Source organism: Caloenas nicobarica, chromosome 21 (genome assembly GCF_036013445.1).
Source record: "Caloenas nicobarica isolate bCalNic1 chromosome 21, bCalNic1.hap1, whole genome shotgun sequence".
NCBI classification, from domain to species: domain Eukaryota; kingdom Metazoa; phylum Chordata; class Aves; order Columbiformes; family Columbidae; genus Caloenas; species Caloenas nicobarica.
In genome coordinates this window covers 1,045,244-1,064,003 of record NC_088265.1, presented here as the reverse complement: position 1 = coordinate 1,064,003, position 18,760 = coordinate 1,045,244, and the positions used below count along the sequence as shown (strand labels likewise).

The 18,760-nt window shown below is 61.2% G+C and overlaps 1 protein-coding gene across 5 annotated transcripts; it reads left to right on the top strand.

Annotated features, from left to right (window-relative positions):
- The first annotated feature begins 1,132 nt into the window (after nucleotides 1-1,132).
- On the top strand, nucleotides 1,133-15,988 carry TFEB (transcription factor EB). Of its 5 annotated transcripts, XM_065649336.1 has the most exons (10): nucleotides 1,135-1,215; nucleotides 10,745-10,824; nucleotides 11,108-11,352; nucleotides 11,428-11,682; nucleotides 11,773-11,853; nucleotides 12,521-12,641; nucleotides 12,853-12,909; nucleotides 13,342-13,417; nucleotides 13,584-13,731; nucleotides 14,053-15,988. In XM_065649336.1, the coding sequence occupies exons 3-10, from the start codon at nucleotides 11,158-11,160 to the stop codon at nucleotides 14,485-14,487; spliced, it is 1,368 nt and encodes a 455-aa protein (XP_065505408.1). In that variant the 5' UTR covers nucleotides 1,135-1,215; nucleotides 10,745-10,824; nucleotides 11,108-11,157; the 3' UTR covers nucleotides 14,488-15,988. The 5 variants fall into 5 exon arrangements, with proteins under 5 accessions (XP_065505405.1, XP_065505409.1, XP_065505408.1 ...); XM_065649333.1 differs by lacking the exon at nucleotides 10,745-10,824 and having other exon boundaries at nucleotides 1,133-1,215; XM_065649337.1 differs by lacking the exon at nucleotides 10,745-10,824 and having other exon boundaries at nucleotides 1,133-1,215; nucleotides 11,083-11,352.
- The last annotated feature ends 2,772 nt before the right edge of the window (nucleotides 15,989-18,760 follow it).

Below are 18,760 nucleotides of genomic sequence, written 5' to 3'. Positions count from 1 at the left end.
GCCTCGTGTCTCATCTGGCTGTGGCTGAGCGGGATCTGGCTCAGCTCTCCTTAACGAAACAGCAAAGTCTGAGTTCACGCTCAAGGTTTCCAGGCGCTGCCTGGGCTTTCAGATGTGCACGGAGCCTTTGAATTTGCAGCCATGACAAATTTGGGGTCAATCTTTTGTCTGTGATTTGGATCCCTGCTGTGGCTGGCTGGGAAACCAGGGTGGCCAGGAGAAATTCAGGCTGTAGCATGTGCTCAGCAGTGGCCTAGGGACCCCAGGGCTGAGCCAGTGTGGTCGCTGGAGGCTTCAGAAACCAGTTTGGAGCAGGATGTGCAGAGACAAGCTGCGTGTGAACAGCTCTCAGTTCATCAGGTTTGGGGGAATTACCCACACATATTTGCAAATAAATTAGGGATTAAAAAGTGTCACACAAAGACACTCAGGCTGAGGAAAACACCCTGGTTTTCTTCTCCAGGGGTAAATCTCTTCATCACTGCAGCCTTGAAGGATGGGTGATGAGAAGGAAGGGGGTGGTGTGCCCAGGACACGGCTGTGACCAAAGCTGTGACCGCACGGTTCCCCCGGCCGCTGCTGGACCCCAAGGGTCCCGTCTGGAGGGGCCAAGCACACGCTGCTCCTGCTCCCACCACCCTGCGCGGCTCCAGGTCGCTGCTGACCCTGCACGGCTGCAACAGGCCTCTGGCACCAGTGCAAGGAGCTGCACAGCCCTGGTGCAAGGGGCTGCATGATCCTGGTGCAAGGGGCTGCACAGCCCTGGTGCAAGGGGCTGCATGATCCTGGTGCAAGGAGCTGCATGATCCTGGTGCAAGGGGCTGCACAGCCCTGGTGCAAGGGGCTGCACGACACGGGGCTACAGGACCCTGGTGCAAGGAGCTCCACAATCCTGGTGCAAGGGGCTGCACGATCCCAACGCAAGGGGCTGCATAATCCTGGTGCAAGGGGCTTCATGGCCTTGGTGCAAGGGGCTGCACGCCCACCCGACACCCCCCATTTTTGGGGAGGAAATCCCCTACCCCAAAGTGCGGCTGTGGCCGAGGGGGGAACTACAAGTCCCGGCAGGCGCGGGCAGCGCGGCCCCGCTGGCCCGGCAGCTCCCGGCGTGCAGCGAGGCCCGGGCGGGGCGGGCGCTGCTGCCACCCCCGGCGCGGGAGCAGCGGGGCCGGCCCGGGCGCTCGGGTCCCTGCGGCGATCCCCGCGCGTTCGCCGGTGAGTGCAGCGGGGGTACCGGGGGGGCAGCGGGGCCCCGCGGCTCGGAGCCCGGCTGGGCTGGGGGGTGGTGGGTGCTCCCGCTCCTGCCCCGTCCTGGGGCGCTTGGAACTCGCAGCCGTGGGGTTGTTGCCTTTTTTTTCTTCTTCTTCTTTTTTTCCTTCTTTGCTGTAAATAATAAGGATCGCCCCGCGCCCCACGCCCGCCCCTGGGAGCGGCCCCCGCTTGCGGGAGGTTCCAGCCCGGCTGCCGGGCTTGAGCGGCCGGTTGAGGGGTCGGGGGGCTCCGGCAGCTTGGCCGGGTGTCCCCTCCGAAAGGCCGGGGATCCCAGGGGCTGCGGGCCCCCGACGGCCGGAGGTGACTTGCTCGGGTCCCCTTTACAAGCGCAACGCCCCCCCCCGAGCACCATTTGCACTGTGCGTGGGGAAACTGAGGCACGGATGCTCCAGCTCTCGGTGCTGTCACTGGGAGCGCTGGGTTTGCTCGAGGGTTTCCGTGAACCCCCCCGGCTGCAAATCCTTGCCAGCCTGGGGGGACAGGAGCTGGCTGCCCCCCAACCCTTCTGCTTTTGGGGTCTGCAAAAGGCAGGGGGAGGGTTGGGGTACCCCCGTCACACAGCTTTTAGGGGATCACCAAGAGGACCCCCCTGTCCCAGCCTGCAACTCGCTCCTCTGGGGCAGCAGGAGTTTGGCAGGGGCACAGGAGGGGGCTGCACTTAACCACCAGCCGCCGATTAATTATGTTCATTAATTAATTGCAAAGCAGGAAGGATTACGCCAGCGTTCATACCCATGTCCTCTAAAGCTTCAGTGAGTCAGATGATGGGGAAATGTCCTTAAAAAAAAAAAGAGTAAAAGAGCCAAAATATGGTGGTTATTGTTGTGCTTTTCTAAGACAAATAAATAAGCCCGTGCAAGTCCGGGGACAAGCAGGGCCTGTTTCCAGGAATCGCAGCGCTTCTGCGCGTTCCTGGCCCTTGGGGCATGGGGGGAGTTTGTGATTTTATTTTTATATAACAGCAGAGAGTCAAGCAGGCAGCAAAGGTGTGGAGTTCGGGGGATTTTTTTTTCCCCCTGCCGTCCCCTGCAGTTTCTCCTGCCATGTTTGCTTGGCTTCATGCACGGCTGCTCCGCCGGCCGGAGGAGGGAGCGGGGCTGGTTTCTCCGGCTGCGGGCGCCGGTGGCGGCTGAGCCTGCGCTTACCTGCAGCTGGGGGATCCAGCATGGAAAACCATCCCGGGGCCGGTGGGCCTGTGGGAACTGGGCTGCTGGAGCTGATAAACCGCCAGGTTCAGGCGGTGGGGTCGGTGCCGATGGCCGTGGCGGGCGACATGCGGGCTCCTGCGTGCGTGGAGGGCGGCCGGCGTGTTTTCCAGGGGTGCGGGGTTTGTCTCCCCAGGGATGCCGCCTTTGCCTCCTGCCCTTATCAGTAGGAAACCACTCCGGGGTGGAGCTGGCGGCAACGGGGCGACTCCAGCATCCGGGTGTTTGGGATGGAGGTTGTGATTCCAGCCAGGTCTTTTATTTCTTTTTCCACGCTCCACGGCACCGAGTTCATGGCACATGCGTTCCTGGTCCCCCCCGCCCTGCCACCGCCTTTGCGGTGACGAGGTTTCCCCGTTTGCCGGTTTTCGGCAGTGCTGTGGGGAAAGGGAAGAGCCCTGTGTGTGCGAGCGACAAAGTGATGAATCATCGGAGCAGGGGGGACATTTCCAGGGCTGAGGGTGGGGTGGCCCTGGAGCCCGAGCAGCACAGCCCCGCGGGGAGAGAAACAGCCGCTGCAGGGAAATGGGGCTGGGGAGGCCATGCTGGGGGTGTCCTCCCCCAGAAGCACACGCACCAAGGGCAGAAATATCCTTCTGGCTCCCCGCGGCTCTCCCCGTGCTGGGGGGCTTATTGGGGTGCTGATGTTGTGATGAATCTCAGCCCTGGATCCCTGTTTCTCCCTCCTTTCTCGGGGGTGCAGATGAATGGTGGGGAGGGGGGTGCTGGCCATGGGACATCCCCACCGCGCCATGGGACGTCCCCATCGCCTCTGGGCTCTGCCCCTGGGGGCAGCTGGAGTTTGTAGTTGGTTTTTTGTGGGGGGTGGACCTCGAGCTGCGCCCACCAAAAGGGACCTGTTTCGTAACTGCCCCATGTGGGGTTGTCCTGCACCCCAGAAAAGCAGAACCGGCCCCGGGGGGGAAGCGACTTGCCGGGGCCGACTGAGCACAGCGTGTCCCCGGCGCGGGGGCTGCAGCCCCGCAGCGGCACCGCTGGCACGGCCCCCGCAGCAGCGTGGCGTCCCGTGGCTGCAGCCCGCGCCCGTGGTGACCCGCGGCACCCGTTCCCTGGCAGCTTCCCCGACCGGCTCTTTGCTGTGGGAGATGTTACAGGGCACTTGGCGGCTGCGGGAGCCAGCGCTGGGTGTTTCGCAGCCCTTTGAAAGAGGAGGGTGATTGGAGGTGTGACGTGTTGGACATCCCGGGGTGGCCTTTCTGCGGTGGCATCACCCCGGCGAACCCGAGGGAGGCAGCAGCTGGGGCTTTGCCGAGCCGTGGTGCGGTCCTGGTGCGGGCTGGCCGGGGTGCGTCCCCTCCTGGGACCGGCCGCGGTCATTGTCACCTCCGCAGCTGAAGCAGGGGAAGGTGCTGTGGGTGTGATGCTTGGAGGGATGAAACAGATGATCTCTCCGTGGACATGCAGACAGGAAATATGCGCTCAGCTGTTTTTCCCCCCGCTGGTATGCCCAGAAAGAGCCCCGGCGGTTCCCCCAGATTCACTGCAAGGTCGTGCCCTGCTGCAGGGCTGGCGCCTGGCGCTTGCGTTTCGGTCAGAGTGGGTTTTCTTTGGGGATTTGCATGTGCGTAGGGTCCCACGGCATGGTCAGCCCAGGGGTGCAGGATGCTGAGCCCTGCGCTCCAGGACGAGCTCCGGTTCCTGCTCCTCACCTTCAAGGGACACCTGAGTGTTGGCCGGAGGTGGAGGTGGCACATTGCTGAGAAAAGCAGGAATGCCGGGCGGGAGACCGGCACCCATGCCGGCCCTGGTCCTGTCCAGCTGATGCTGACGGCCGCCTTTGAAGGAGCCATCCCTTCTCCAAACATCTTCCCCCTCACTTCCTGATGAACAAACAGGCAGCGGAGCAAAGCTATAAATACTAAATTTAAAAAAAAAAAAAGAAAGAAAGAAAGAGAAAAGAAACCAGACGATTTCCCTGGGGGCAGAGGAAGAGCAGGTGAGGGCTGAGCCCCGGTGACAAAGGCGAGCGGGGCTGGACGGACCTCGCCGGGAGCAGCTTGGCGTCTACAGCCTTTGCAAGGAGTCTGTGCCATCTTATTTTTAAACTCTTCTAAGAATTGCTACAGGGGTTTTGTCACCTTTCCTACAAGTGCATTTAACTCTGAACAAACTCCCAGCACTCTGCAGCCTGCTTAAATCTCTCCTTTAGGTAAATTGGTGCAACTTTCTTTCCAGATAAACCTGAAACTCTCAGGTAACATCCTTCCCTGCTGGTTACATTCCTTTTTCCTTCCCATACATGCACGTTATTAATGAAAGTGATTTACTTTTTTGCATAAACAGTTGTGAAGCCGAAGGTTTCCCATCACCCTGCCCCAGCTCAGCGTTGTTTGGGGACTCTTCTTGGGTTGTAAATTCTGCTTTCAGCACATGGCCGCATCTCCAGCGCAGTTTGTGCAGCTGCTGCAGTAGCACTCAGGTGCCAAAATTAGCAGGGCCAAGGGGGCACCCAGCCTGGGCACATTTGGACCCCCCTGCGTGGCACTGGGAGCAGGCAGAGGTACTGGGGGTGCTCTCTGGGGTGGGATCCGGGCTGGGACATGTTGGCGGCAGTGGCTGGCAACAGGCTTGGGGACAGCCAGGGGAGTTTGTGGGGCCTCAGGGACGGGCGAGGGCAGCGGCTCTGGCGTTCACCGGGGCTGTTTCCCCGGGATTTTGGGGGAGGCGCATGGTGCTGGCCGCAGCCCCCACCTCATCTGCAGCAGGGTGGGTGCCACTCGGCGCCGCCACCGCTCCTCAGGGACCGCTCCAGGCTGGGGACAGGCAAAAAACCTGGAGAAACAGCCCAGCCCGATGGGAGAAACCTCTGGGCTCCTTCATGGTCAAACCGGCGTAACTCGTGCCGGGGAGGCGGCAGCAGCCGTGGTGAGGACCTGACCGGCTGCACCGGCACCGCGCCAGGGCAGGGGCTGGGTTGGCAGCGGGGGCTCCCGAGAGCCCAGTTTGACCTTCACGGAGCAGGAAAGTGCCGGACTGAGCCTGGGGGAGAGGAGGGGAGAGCAGAAACCTCTCCTCTGCGGGTAAGCGGCGATGGCCGGGGCTCCCCTGGGCGCGAGAGGTGCTGCCGGGGCCGGGATGGCAACGGGAGAGCCCCAGGGCTGCTGGGGAGGACAAGTCACAGGCTGTCCCCAACTTGTTTATTCCTGGGGCTGCGGAACAGCTGCGGCTCCCATGGCCGGGGCGGCCGCGGCGCTGGGCTGCAGCCACGGTGCGGTGACATGAAATCCGCCCTCAGGAGCCTCCTGGCCGGGCGCTGGGGGCTGGACGTGGCGTATTTATAAATATTACCTCCCTGCAGCAGCATGGGCCCGTGGAGGGAGGGAGGGAGGAGGGAGGGGGGCGGCACTGGGGGGTACGGGGCGTCTGCTGTCACCTCACGCCTTCTGCTCACAGCGAGTGGCACCATGAACTTGGGGTGCGTGGACCTCAAGGGCTGGTTTTGTTGAGCATCCCTACTTTTTGGGTACGGTTTCTAGGATTGGGAGGCATGCGGTGCCTCTAAATCCCATCACTGTGGTGCGTTGCATCTGCCCTGCTGGAACCAGGCTGGGCGCCAGGGATGGTGCTGTCCTGCCTGCTCCTCTTGTTGCTTATTTGTGCAGTTATTAAAAAAAAAAAAAAAAAAAAAAATGACACCCACGCCAGCACCCAGGTTGTATGGAGTCAGCCCACGCTGGAGCAGGATGGGGTTTGCTCTTTGGCCGCGGGTGCGCGCAGGGCCCCGCTCTCTCCTGCAGAGCCCGTGACCTTTGCCGAGGTGAGCGGGACACGGTGTGTCCGTGTGTCCATCCCCACCGCGGCCCCTCCAAGGTCACCCCGCTCCCCTGCTCGTCCCCCTGCTGGAAGGCGGACACGATACGGGGCTGTTGAATCACTCAGCGCGGGGCGTTGCTGGCTGCGCCGTGTCCCCAACCCCTGCGCTGCCGTTGGCTCCTTCGCGCCCCAGGAACGTCCTTCTGCCCGTTAACACTTTTATTTATAATTGCGGCTACGGGGCGGTGGGCGGGAGGGGAGGCCAGGCACTTGTCGGCTCAGGCTGTTGGTGCTGTTGGGCTGTGAATTCCCCGGGCGGTCAGTCGGACAGTGATGTGTCAATCAGGATAGCCGCCCTGCGGGAAGGGCTTTTGCTCCGGGTGGGGTGCCAGGGGTCCCCCAGCCCTGCTCCCGGGGCTGTCCCCGGGGTGGCAGCCTGTACCCGCTGTGCTTGGCTGGGAGGGTGGCACCCGTGCTGTCCCCCAGCTGTGCCACGTGGGGCACAGGGGCTTTCTGGGGGGAAGGAGAGGGGTTTTGGGCTGAGGGAGAGGCGATGCAGCAAGGCTGGGTGTTGTTATACCCATGCACGGGTGGGCTCTTGTGGCTGCACCTTGGTGCCAGCAGAACCAGGGGGCTTTTTTATGGGCCCCATTTATTCTGCTCTGGGGGTGACACTGTGACAAGGGACACTCAGCCCTGGCTCTTGGTACCCAGGAAATGATGCTTTTCCCTCTGCAGGGTCCCCGACCCCTCCCCGATGAGGCCGGCTTACCTGGGCAATTAGGGGACCGCCTAACCGGGGTCCCGCTGCTGTACCAAACTTGCGTTAATGTTTTTACTGTGCTGGATACCTGGGCCGCTTCCAGGAGTTGTATTTAACGCATGGAAGGGAAAACATTTGGCCTCTGACCCAAGCGCCTGTTAACAACACCGCGGTCCACGTTTCTGAGATGCCGGGGCTAAAAACAGTCCTGGTGACTCAGTCTCTCGTTGATGTTGTCAACTGACCCCGGCTTTTTCTTGCCAAGTCCCTCCGCCTTCTCCTTCTCCCTTTCAGGGCTGCGTGCTCGCTGCGGGGGGAAAGCACCTCTGGGGGGGCTGGGGGGCTCTGGCCACCCACCTGCCCGACCCACCTCCTGCCCACCCGGTGGGTGATGGGGAGGGCACTGTTGCTCCCCGGGGTTGGGAACGGGGCCATCCCCCCCTTTCCCACCACCCCATCCTCATCCCAGAGGAGCACAGGTGGGATGGGACCTCGGGAGCCTCTGATCCATCCCCAAGCGTGACCAACATTCGGGTGAAATCGGGGTCTCCAAGGATGGGGGTTGTTCTGCTGCTGGGGTTTGGCCACGCTCATGGTAAGGAATCCCATCCCCATTCCCCAGGTCGGACGCTGTCCCGCTGACCCTTTCTGGGGCTGCCAGCCACGGCACCGCGCTGCTCCGCGTGCCGATGAGTATGAAGGACCCTGGTCTTCCTGCTGCTGGGTGCCGGCGTTACCCGACCCCTGACACTGGCACGGCATAAATCACGGCCGCGGTGGCCTTGCCAAGTCAGGGCGAGCACCCCGAGAGAGCCGGTCCCAGCTGCGCGGAGCGGATGGGTGCCAGCCGCGTTGCTGGCAGGGGGGCACGGCCGTGGCTCGCTGGCCTGGCCTGGGGGGTTCTCCCCGGCGGAGGACTGGGGGGAGCTCGATCTGCGCAGGGAGGTGCCATGGTGCCCTTGCAGGGTGCAAAGGGGACATGGTGGCTTTGCGCAACGGGGGTCCCCGGCACTGTGCCAGCTGTGTTGGGGTATCACACAGGTGTCCTTGTCATCCCCTGGCTTTGCCATCTCCATCCTGGTTGGTGGCAGCCAGCACTGGCATCGCCATCCTGGTGGGGAACTGCTGTGGGTGCCGGAGGGACCCTGGGTGCTGCCCGGCAGCGTGCGGGGCTGGATCTGGCTGTGCACGGGGAGGGCGAGGGGTCCCTGTGTGCCACAACCCCCACAGGGACACGGACAGCTCTCCTCTCTCTGTGCATTCGCAGGCAGGGATGTCACCGCAGGCAGCACCACAGCCGCGCTGCCGGCAGCTCCTGCGGGGACGCGATGGGGCAGACCCAGCTGGGGCTCCGGCACCCCGGTGCTGGCTGCAGCAAGTTTTGCCATGCATTTTCTCAGCTCGACTGCTAACTCGTGTGCTGCAGCAAGAAAAACAAGCAGGTTTGGAGGTTTTTTGCAACTTCCCCCCCTGCACCCTGTGCGGCTGCTGCTGCGTTAGAAGCAGGGTCCTGAAAATGAGGAAACGTGGGGCTGGCGCAGGAGCCGGGCTGGTCCTGGCGAGGAGCACAGAGAAGCTGTGACCTGCTGGCCCCGGCGCCCGGAGACCCCCCTGGCCCCGCCGTCCCGCACCCAGGTAACCGCTGCCCCGCTGTCCCCTGTCCCCACGCAGCGGGGTGGCAGCGGAGCCCGTCCCCGGGCTGCCGGCACCCACGGGGCGGCTTTGCGGACGCCGCCGGAGCAGATCTTGGTGTGGAGCAAACACTGCCGCGCATCGCGGCCAGGATCGCGGCTCCTGCACCCCGGCAGCCCCGAAACGGCGGCGGGCGCTTGGCCCTGCTCCGGCTAGTGTGCGCTGGGCTCCCTCACTCGCTGCCCCCACATCTCTCCCCCCGCCATAGCATTTAAAAATGAGAAACAAGGAAGGAAGGCTGGGTGGGCGCTTGCTGCCGGTAGCAAGAAGCGGAGCTGTTTTCACTTCTTCTCCCTTTGCTTTTCGCTGCCTTCTCAGGTATCAATGAGGTGGCCCAGAGCGGTGGGTGGGCGGCGTGGCCCCCACGCTGGCCCCCGCCCTTCCCTGGGGTCCCCACTCCCGGCTGAAGCTGCTGAATGATTTTTCCGCTTGTAAATGGCCCCAATTGACTGGGAAATAAACACACGCGAGAGAGCGGGGCTGGGCAGGCGGCTCCTCAGTGCGATGAGTTTGGGGGTTCTCAGCTCTGGGGCTGAGCGGGACATCGCCCCCCTCTTCTCCCTCCAGCTTTTGCAGGGGTGGGCAGGAGATGTTGCACTTGCTCCATATGTACGTGTATGTGCCCGTACGTCGCAAGCAGGACCGGCAGCGCGGGTGCCTGTGGGCTGCCCAGGGAGAGTAACGCGATCCAGGGACTAAATCTGGAAACCGCCTCACGGCAGCTTTGATTTCTAACCCACACCTGGGCGCAGCGGTGTGCGCGGGGAGGAGGCGGTGGGGCGCTGCACGGGCGCAGGGACGGCGCTGTGGCTCCAGGCGCTGTGTCCCTTTGGGGTGACACTGGGTCCCCATGCTGGGCTTTATTCCTACCCCCCTGGACCCGCTCAGGCTGGGTCCCCATCCTTTCCCTCCCACTCGCCGCCCTCCCACTGGGGCTGACTCAGAGCGAAAGCAGAAGCTGCTCGGCGTTTTGGGGGGCCAGGGGGAAGCCAAGCAGAACCAAGCGGGTTATTTTAAACCTGACCTAATTTCCCCCCTCTCCTTATCGGGCCGGGCTCTGGCCGCCCTTCCCCATCCTGCCCTCGGCAGCTCCCGTCTCGGGCAGCGCTCTCGGCTCCCCCTGCCCCTGTATTCCGTATTTGGGGTTATTCTTCCGTGTGCATCAGCTGTGATTTATTGCCCCTCAGCCTTGTTTTATCCACTGTGGCTGTCCCTGGTGTCTCTGGGTCCTTTTCCAGGGCTCTGTTGCTGCTCATCTCAAATGTCCCCGTGTCCTCCTCTAAGGCTGTTTGTGGCAGCCGTCTTAACGAAGCTCCGATTGATAACTGTCCCAGGCTCCTCTTCTCCCATCCCCCTTTAGATGGGCCACCACGTCTAATTAATTACCCTCCTCTTGCTGTTCAATAGCTGGCTCTTGATCCATGTAATCGTATTTCTGTCCATGCTGACTTGATTTAATTTCCCCTTAGGAAATTGCGTGGCACTGTGCATCAGATGCCTCGCCGAAATCCCAGTGTGCTGTATCCACTGTGGCCCCTTTGTCCACAATTACACGTTGTATTTAGATAGCAAAACCCTCCAGATTTATCTGGTTACGCTGCTGCAGAGCAAACCCTGGCTATTTGGCTCCTGCCTGTTCCCCTGGTAGCGTTTGCTTTGGGTCCTGTGCTTCACATCACCTCCCGCCCTGTGGATGCTGTGGGACCCCCATCCCGCACGGCATCTCCCGCATCCCGATCCCAGCCCCGTGAAGACCCATCGTCGTGCCCAGGAGAGTCTGGCATCCCGGCATCATCTCCCCCCTCCATGGGCCACCGTCCCCTTTGTACGGGGGAACAAGGGCCGTTCTGTGCGGAGCGGGGGCCTCGCACGCCTCCCCCCGCCTCCGCGCTCGCGTGCCGGCCCCGCACAGAAGCCGCGTTGTTCGCCCCGTGCCGGAGCCGAGGTTTCGGGGCGGCGGGGCTGAGGGTTAAACTCTGCCTCCCTGGCACCCACCGGCCTTTTCTTGCTCTCTCTTTCCCTTTCGCTCTGCTCCCAGGCTCTGGTTTGTCCCGGCCCTCCTTGCTTTGCTCCGGTGGTTGGGAAGTTGGTGGCTCAAAGCTGCAGCTGGACCCGGCGGTACGTGAGTCCGTGTTGCTGGGCGCGGGGTCCCGGCTGCTCCCTGCCCTCCCCGTCCCCGCCGGGGTGCCCCGGCTGTCCCCAGGGAGAGCGGTGACACAGTGGGGAGCTGCGGTAGGAGGGCAGAGCCATCCAGCTGGCGTTGGGCAATCATCCTGGCTTGGTCACTGGCTGGTACGGATGCTCCAGGATATCCCGTGCCACAGTTTCCCTGCTGCAAAATAACGCTGTTCCTGATGCACCATGTCCTCCTCTCAGGGCCACCTCCGTGTCCTCCTCTCAGGGTCACCTCTGTGCCTGGTGGGCGCCTGCGTGTCCCCCCGCCGGTGCACCATGGCGTCCCGCATCGGGCTGCGGATGGAGCTGATGAAGCAGCAGGCACAGCAGGAGGCCGAGCGTGAGCGCGCTCAGCAGCAGATGATGATGAACTACGTGCAGCAGCAGCGGATGCCGGTGGCCTCCACCCCAGCCATCAACACCCCCGTCCACTACCAGTCCCCACCGCCCGTGCCTGGGGAGGTCCTCAAGGTACAGTGCTGGGGGGGTCCCCGCTCCCCGGGGCCGAAGGGTGCGCGAGATCCTTGATGGTTTGTGTCCTCGCAGGTCCAGTCCTACCTGGAGAACCCCACCACCTACCACCTGCAGAAGTCACGGGACAAGAAGGTTCAGGCTTATCTCTCCGAAACCTACGGGAACAAGTTTGCTGCCCACGTCAGCCCCGTCAGCCACTCTCCCAAGCCGCCCCCCGCCGCGTCCCCCGGTGTCCGACCCTCCCACGTCATGTCCTCCTCGGCGGGCAACAGTGCGCCCAACAGCCCCATGGCCATGCTCAACATCGGCTCCAACCCCGAGCGTGAGGTGAGGAGGAGCCGCCGGGCTGCTGGGGGACGCAAAGGGGGCTGGAAAGGGCAAAGACGCCCGTGAACACCTTACACCTTTCCCTTGCAGTTCGATGAGGTCATCGATGACATCATGCGCCTGGATGACGTTTTGGGCTATATGAACCCTGAAGTCCACATGCCCAACACGGTGGGTCTCTGATGTGTGTTGGGAAGAGATTGGAGCCCAGGCTGCGGGAGGGAGGGTGGCCTGGGGGTCCTGCACCCCCCTGCTTGCTGGGGATGGAGGTGGCACGGAGGGACCTGTCCTGCCACATCCCGGCAGTGATGCCCAGGCGGCCCTGGGGACCTGGGGGACGGGAGGCAGCGAGATCTCACTTTTGCAACTGCAAGAGCCAGATCTTCAGCTTCTTTGCCTCTTAATGGCAGTTGGGAGCCCTTAGAAAAACCCAGAGAGACAGGGAAGGGTGCGGGGAGGGACCGAGCGTCTGCTGCAGGATTGGGGGGATGTTGGTACCGGGCGAGGTTTCCCAGCCAGAAGTTCACTCAGAGCGGCACCGTCTCCTGGGTCAGATCCATACGGCAGCTTGTGCCTCCCAGTGGGATTCATCCTGCCGAGCACTTCTCAGATGTGATTCATCTGCCCTATTTTAGATGCTGGCTGTGGGAGGGAATGAGCTGCGTCCTTTGAAGTCTTGTTTTCTTTGCTACTCTGATTATAGCTGTTTTAAGGGCCCAGGAAGACAATTACACCTGCCTGGGCTACGCACTCGCACCCCGGCGACCAAGCAGCTGGGCTTGAGCCCCAGTCCCGCAGCCCTGGATGGCGCTGACCCCCCTGTCCCTCTGCCTTTCAGCTCCCGATGTCCAGCAGTCACATGAATGTCTATAGCGGGGACCCCCAGGTGACGGCCTCTCTCGTAGGTGTCACCAGCAGCTCCTGCCCTGCCGACCTCACCCAGAAGAGAGAGCTGACAGGTATGTCCCCAGGGAGCTGGCAGGTCTGTCCCCAGCCCTGGAGCTGGCAGGTGGTGATGGCGAGCACCCAAGCTGGCTGGGGCTGCCCTGTCCGCATGGGCTGGGGGGTGGCTCTGGGGGATGCCGGGGTGCTCTGACACCAGTCTGGGATGCTCGTGGGGCGAGATGCAGCCTTGTCCCCTCTTGATGATGTTGTGGGACTCTGTTGCAGATGCTGAGAGCCGAGCCCTGGCGAAAGAGCGCCAGAAGAAAGACAATCACAACCTGAGTGAGTTCGGTGCTGCCTTTCCCTCTCCAACCCACCCAGCCCTTTCCCCATCACTCTTCATGCTCGTTCCCCTTCCTTCTGAGCTGCGTCTCCCTTCCCATCCCACCTGACCCCCTGGAAACACCCCACAGCCCCTGTCATGGCTCTGCAGAATGCCCACGGTGCAGAAGGGACCCCGTTGTCTTCATTAGCACTGGGGGAAGGTCAGACCGGCCAGGGTGATGGACCCAAGCAAGGTCCCAAAGGGTTGGTTGGTCCCAAAGGGTTGGTTGGCCCCAGAGGTTTCTCATCCTGAGCTCCGGGAGGGTCTGGCCAGGGCACGACCAGCCCCACGTCCCAGGAGCAGCAGTGTGGCTGGTGGGACTGGGGAATATTGAGCTGCTTCTGCTCCTGCTGCCTCCTCATCTCCTGCCCTCTCTTCTCATCTTGTAGTCGAGAGACGGCGAAGGTTCAACATCAACGACCGCATCAAAGAGTTGGGGATGCTGATCCCCAAGGCCAATGACCTGTACGTATCAGCAGTTTCTGCAGGGCTGGGATAACCGTGGGTCTCGTGGGCTTGCTCAGTGCTTGGCCCCGGGGCAGGCGATACTCACTTTTTGGCGGAGCAGTGGTGAGGGGACACACGTTGCTGGCATGCAGGTGACAATCTCTTTTTCCATCCCACACGGCAGAGACGTGCGCTGGAACAAAGGGACAATCCTGAAAGCGTCTGTGGACTACATCAAGAGGATGCAGAAGGACTTGCAGAGGTCACGAGACCTGGAGAATCACTCGCGGCGTCTGGAGATGACAAATAAGCAGCTGCTGCTCCGCATCCAGGTGAGCTTTCCCCTGCTCGTCCGTCCCTCTGCTCCGTTCCAGCCCCGCGAGCAGGTCCCTCCCGTGCTGCAGAAGGGATGGCAGGGGCTCTGCTCCCTCTTATGGCTCTGAAGTCCCCAGGAACAAAGTCTTCAGACCAACGTCTGAGGTTCAGGTCACCACGGCAGGTGTTGTTGACACCATTTTCCATCCTTCATCTCATCCATGGGCTCCTTCCCTGTAGCTTCTGGGTCCCTCTGTCCCTGCCACCTCCATCAATGCCCACGTGCCGTGTCCCTGTGCGTGACGTCCCCACCAAAACCTCCCGCGCTCTGTTGGCAGGAGCTGGAGATGCAGGCGCGTGTCCACGGGCTGCCCACCTCCTCGCCCTCAGGTGTCAACGTGGCCGAGCTGGCTCAGCAGGTCGTCAAGCAAGAAGCCAGCGGGGACGAGGGGACCCTGGAGCCACTGCTGCCGCCCCCGGACCCCGAATCGCAGCTGGTGTTGCCTCCACCACCTCAGTCTCCCTACCACCAGCTGGACTTTACCCACAGCCTGAGCTTCGACGACGGCTCCCGCGGCTTCCCGGACAGCCTGGAGCCCGGCCACGGCGCGTCCTTCCCGGCCCTGTCCAAGAAGGAGCTGGACTTGATGCTGATGCAGGACACGATGCTGCCCTTGGCCTCTGACCCCTTGTTCTCAGCCATGTCCCCGGAGGCCTCCAAGGCCAGCAGCCGCCGGAGCAGCTTCAGCATGGAGGATGCCGACATGCTGTGACGAGGAGCTGCTCGGGTGCTGGGGACGAGGGCTGGACCGTCAGGCCTGGTCAGTGGAGTTACAGGGCGCCCTTCTCGCGGGAGGAGCCCGTTCTGCCACGCACTTGAATGGACTTAGGAAGACCTTTTCTCTATGCAAGGGGGGGCTCGGATCGAGGCTCGCTGGGTACCGCTGTGTCTTACGCAAGCTTTTTTTTGCCAAGAGCTGGAGCGGACCTTCTTGGTTTGCCGTGGTGTTGGCCTGACTGCAGATTCCCCAGCCCGGGAACGTGATCTCGGCTGCTTTGCCTTTCAGCGAAACCCTCTCGGATCGAACCCCTTCGCCAGGGTGCTGGCTCAGTGCCGGAGCACGCAGGAGCCTCCGTGTCCCTGGGAGAGGGATGATGCTCAGAGCTTTTTGCCTGGCTTGCTGCCTCCTTGCCACCCTGCTCCAGGAGCCCACGTCCCCAGCAAGTTGTCCCCAGCAGTGGCCTCCGAGCCCCGCGGATGCTTCACGGTGCCAAGTCCTTCACGGTTCCTCCCTCCTTGGCACAGCTGCTGCCTCTGAGGGTCACAGGGCAGGAGGGAGAAGAGGTGTTAATTGGAGCAAGTTAATTCACAGGGCACTGGGGGTGTTTTCCGAATGGGTTGGGTCTGAGGCTATGAATTCGCATTGAGGACTTCTAGAAGAGCTGGGACGGGGTGTTGGATGCTTGCTGTGGCCCCCACCTTGCGAGGGGACTTCCCCTTGGAGTTTGGCAGCACCCACCACCCCAAAACCTCTCTGGGCTCCAGCCAAGGCCGCACGGTGCCGGGTGAGCATCGGCCTCCCCCGACACCCCCCGCAGAGGTGCCTCTGCCCCATCACACCCAGCTCCGGCTCTTCGGGTGGAAGGATGAAGGAGTTTTACACTTTTTTGTGGGGGGATACTCATTGATGTCTTGTCCCACATCTGGGCAGGAAGGTCCAGGCTCTGGCCAGGGACCAGGAGATGGTTTGTACCAGTTGCCAAACCTGAGCTGCTGTTCACTGCCTTTGGCTCATGGGGTGTCTCTGCCCAGTGTCACCAGCTCGTTCCCCAGCCAGGATGACTCGGTGACAGGGACGTGCTTTGGGCTCTGTGTCATCTTCTGCCTCATCAGCCTGGCTGGCAGCGGGGAGGGAGCCGGGCAGGGGTGGAGGACGCCGTTCAGGGGGAAAATCACGCATTAATTTGTTGTAACGCGCAGGGAAGGCTGTGGGGAGGAGACCCCTTTGTGATCCCACACGACAGTGCAGCATCACCTCCCCGGCCGTGGGAGCTGGGGCTGGGTGGCCAGGAGCCCAGTGCAGGGATGGGGGTCACCGGGTGCACCCCGACCAAGGATGGGGGATGTTGAGGGGTTGGGACTGCGAGGGGAGAGCCCAGCCAAGGAGGGACAAGCTCACTCCATCGTGGCTGGATTTGGGATGGCAAGGTGGGGGCAGCCCCAGTGCCCCCCGAGAGGTGCCTGTTGGATGTGAGGGTGCGGGGAGGTGCAGGCGGTGGGGAAAAAGGGGGAAGAAGGAGGGAGGAGATGTTGGGGGGTCCCTGGGGCAGGGCAGGCTCTGGCCACTGCCCCGCACGGGGGCAGGGAGGGGACTGGGGGGACATGGGGGGTCGCAGGAGGCCTTGGCGTCCTTCCTGCGCTGCCATTAGTGCCTGTAAAGAGAATGATCCCCTGGCAGGGCAGCAGCAGCCCATACGCTGTGCCGGGCACCTGTAGACGCGGGCGATCTGTGGAGTGCGCAGGGGCTTCAGGGCAGCTGTACGGAGTCCCTGGTCACCTGGGATTATCATGGCTGGGAATGGTTGTGCTGGGCCGGCGCTGGTGGCACATGGCCCGTGTGGGGCACAAGCCCCGCTCCTGGCACCGGCCGCTGCTCATCATGAGACGTGGCATCTCCCCCAGCCGTGAGTAAACAGTTGTGGATTATTATTATTTTTTTTTAATCTTTTGGGGTTTTTGTTTGTTTTATTTTTCTTTTTTTTTTTTTTTAATGCACTGTGCTCTGATTAAAAAATTTTACTACTGTTTTATAAATAAATGTATAAAAGAATGAACTGGAATGGAAGAAGAATCATTAAAATATATTTATTTACAACATCCTGGAGCATTGCAGTGTGAGCTGTTTCTTCTTGTCCCGGAGGAGGAAGGTTCATGGCATTCCAAGCCTGGAGGTTGGGCTGCAGCAGCATCCCTGTCTTTTAGGGAAGCTGCCCTGCATTCGGGGGGCTGCTTGGGGACTGGATTTATTTTTGCAGGAAAGCCTGGCTCAGTTGCAGGGGAGAGCACTGCTGTTCCGCCCATTCAGCCTGTCCCAAGGTGGTTTGGGGTATTCAGGCTCCCTCTTTGGGCAGGTTCCCAGCTGCCTGTGCTGAGCACAGGTGGGACTTGTCAGGTGCTGACCTATCTGCTTATTGCTTAATTGCTTAAGGGGCGTGGCCCCTTAATTAGTAGTAATCACAAGGCCCCAGAGAGCAGAGCTGGAAGGAGTTGTGTTCCTGAGGCTGGGCACAGTGCTGGGATCAGGGCAGGTTTGGAGTGGCTGCCCTGGTCTGTGCTGGGTGACAGTGGAGCATCCCAGGAGCTCAGGTGTGTTCCTACCTGTGGGGTGGCCTCTGGGGCAGGTGTGGGGCTGAGTGGGGGCGTCGCTGCCCCCTCCTTGCTGCTGGGGCTGGCTCAGCATCACCCCCGGGTGCTGCAGAGTCCCTGGGACAAGCAGGGGTGGGGTAAAGTGTCCCCCAGCTCCTGCTGCAGCTGGGACCCTCCTGCCCAGTGCAAGCGAGGGGAAAAATGTGCTTGCAAAGTCTCCTAGCTGGCAAAGCTCATCGCATGCCATGTTTCCAGACCCTGTCTGTGCTCCTCTGTTCCCGCTGCCCCTTTGCTCTTCTCCGCAATGGTGTTAAACACACACATGCACAGAAGAAGAAAAAATCCACCTTAAAATAGACTTCCCAGGCTGGAAAATCACAGGGGCTAATCTTGGAAACTTTATTAAAAGAAGAAAGAGGGGAGGGAAAAAGAGTGTGAGGAGGCTGTGGGGAGAGAAAGAGTAAGTAGTTTCAGACACTTAAAAAAAAAAAAAAAAGTCCCTGATTTGATTTATCTGGGGAGTGTGAACACTAAATAGAGAACAACGCCTGAAGTGTGAATTATTTCCTATATTAACACAGAGAAAAACTGATAGCCTTTTCATGTCAAGAGAATAGCACGGAGGAGAGGGAGGGGGGCGAATGACATTGTTCAGTCTCCGGGTTTGCTCACTCTTTATCAGACTGAGATCAAAATTTATTCCCAGGATGAGGCCTGCGGCCCAGCTGAGGCCCTAGAGATTTTTAAGGGCCTAATTAAGAAAACAGGATGAAAATGGCGAAATAAGAGGGCAATTTACTTCTTGCAGAATAGGGAGATCAAATCAACTTATGAGCAATTAATGTGCACAAGGAGAGAATAAAGGGATGCCGGGATATGGTAGAGGGCCTCATTTTAATGACATGCTCTGGTGTTGGCATAGAGGATTACTCTGAAGGTCAGATGTAGATTGAAACGACCTTGCAGATTCTTAGCCCTCCTTCCAATTAACAGAACCAACTCAGAAATGCAAAAGACCCTGGCTTGGAGCACTGTCATCCCTTTATGTTCAGAAAGGAGAGGGGGGGGGAAAAAAATTATAAAGGAGAGAGAGGACGAAAGGGGGTTTCCTTCGCTTAAACAGAAGCTGCTGGAGATGGGAGCTGCGGCAGGCGGGAGAGAAGGGCTCTTAATTACAGTCTGTGAGCCACCCACGGAAAAAAAAAAATCAGTGTCAGGGCTCCAAGTGGGATATAAAAGGAAGGGAGTGTTGGCTGGGGCTGTGGCGGGTGTGATGAGCTGTGGCTGGGCTTTGCCTGTGGGGATGGATGGACTGGGCAGCGGGATGGGGACCGGGCAGCAGGATGGATGGACAGGGCAGCGGGATGGGGACCGGGCAGCAGGATGGATGGACAGGGCAGCGGGATGGGGACCGGGCAGCGGGATGGGGACAGGGCAGCAGGATGGATGGACCGGGCAGCGGGATGGGGACAGGGCAGCAGGATGGATGGACAGGGCAGCGGGATGGGGACCGGACAGCGGGATGGGGACCGGACAGCGGGATGGGGACCGGGCAGCGAGATGGGGACCGGGCAGCAGGGTAGGGACCGGGCAGCGGGATAGGGACCGGGCAGCGGGATAGGGACCGGGCAGCGGGATGGGGACCGGGCAGCGGGATGGGGACAGGGCAGCAGGATGGA

Coding starts and splice junctions, on each gene's coding strand:
- TFEB (XM_065649333.1), top strand. CDS start 11,158: ATGGCGTCCCGCATCGGGCTGCGGATGGAGCTGATGAAGCAGCAGGCA. Junction 11,353..11,427: donor TGCCTGGGGAGGTCCTCAAG/GTACAGTGCTGG, acceptor GTGTCCTCGCAG/GTCCAGTCCTACCTGGAGAA. Junction 13,732..14,052: donor AGCTGCTGCTCCGCATCCAG/GTGAGCTTTCCC, acceptor CTCTGTTGGCAG/GAGCTGGAGATGCAGGCGCG.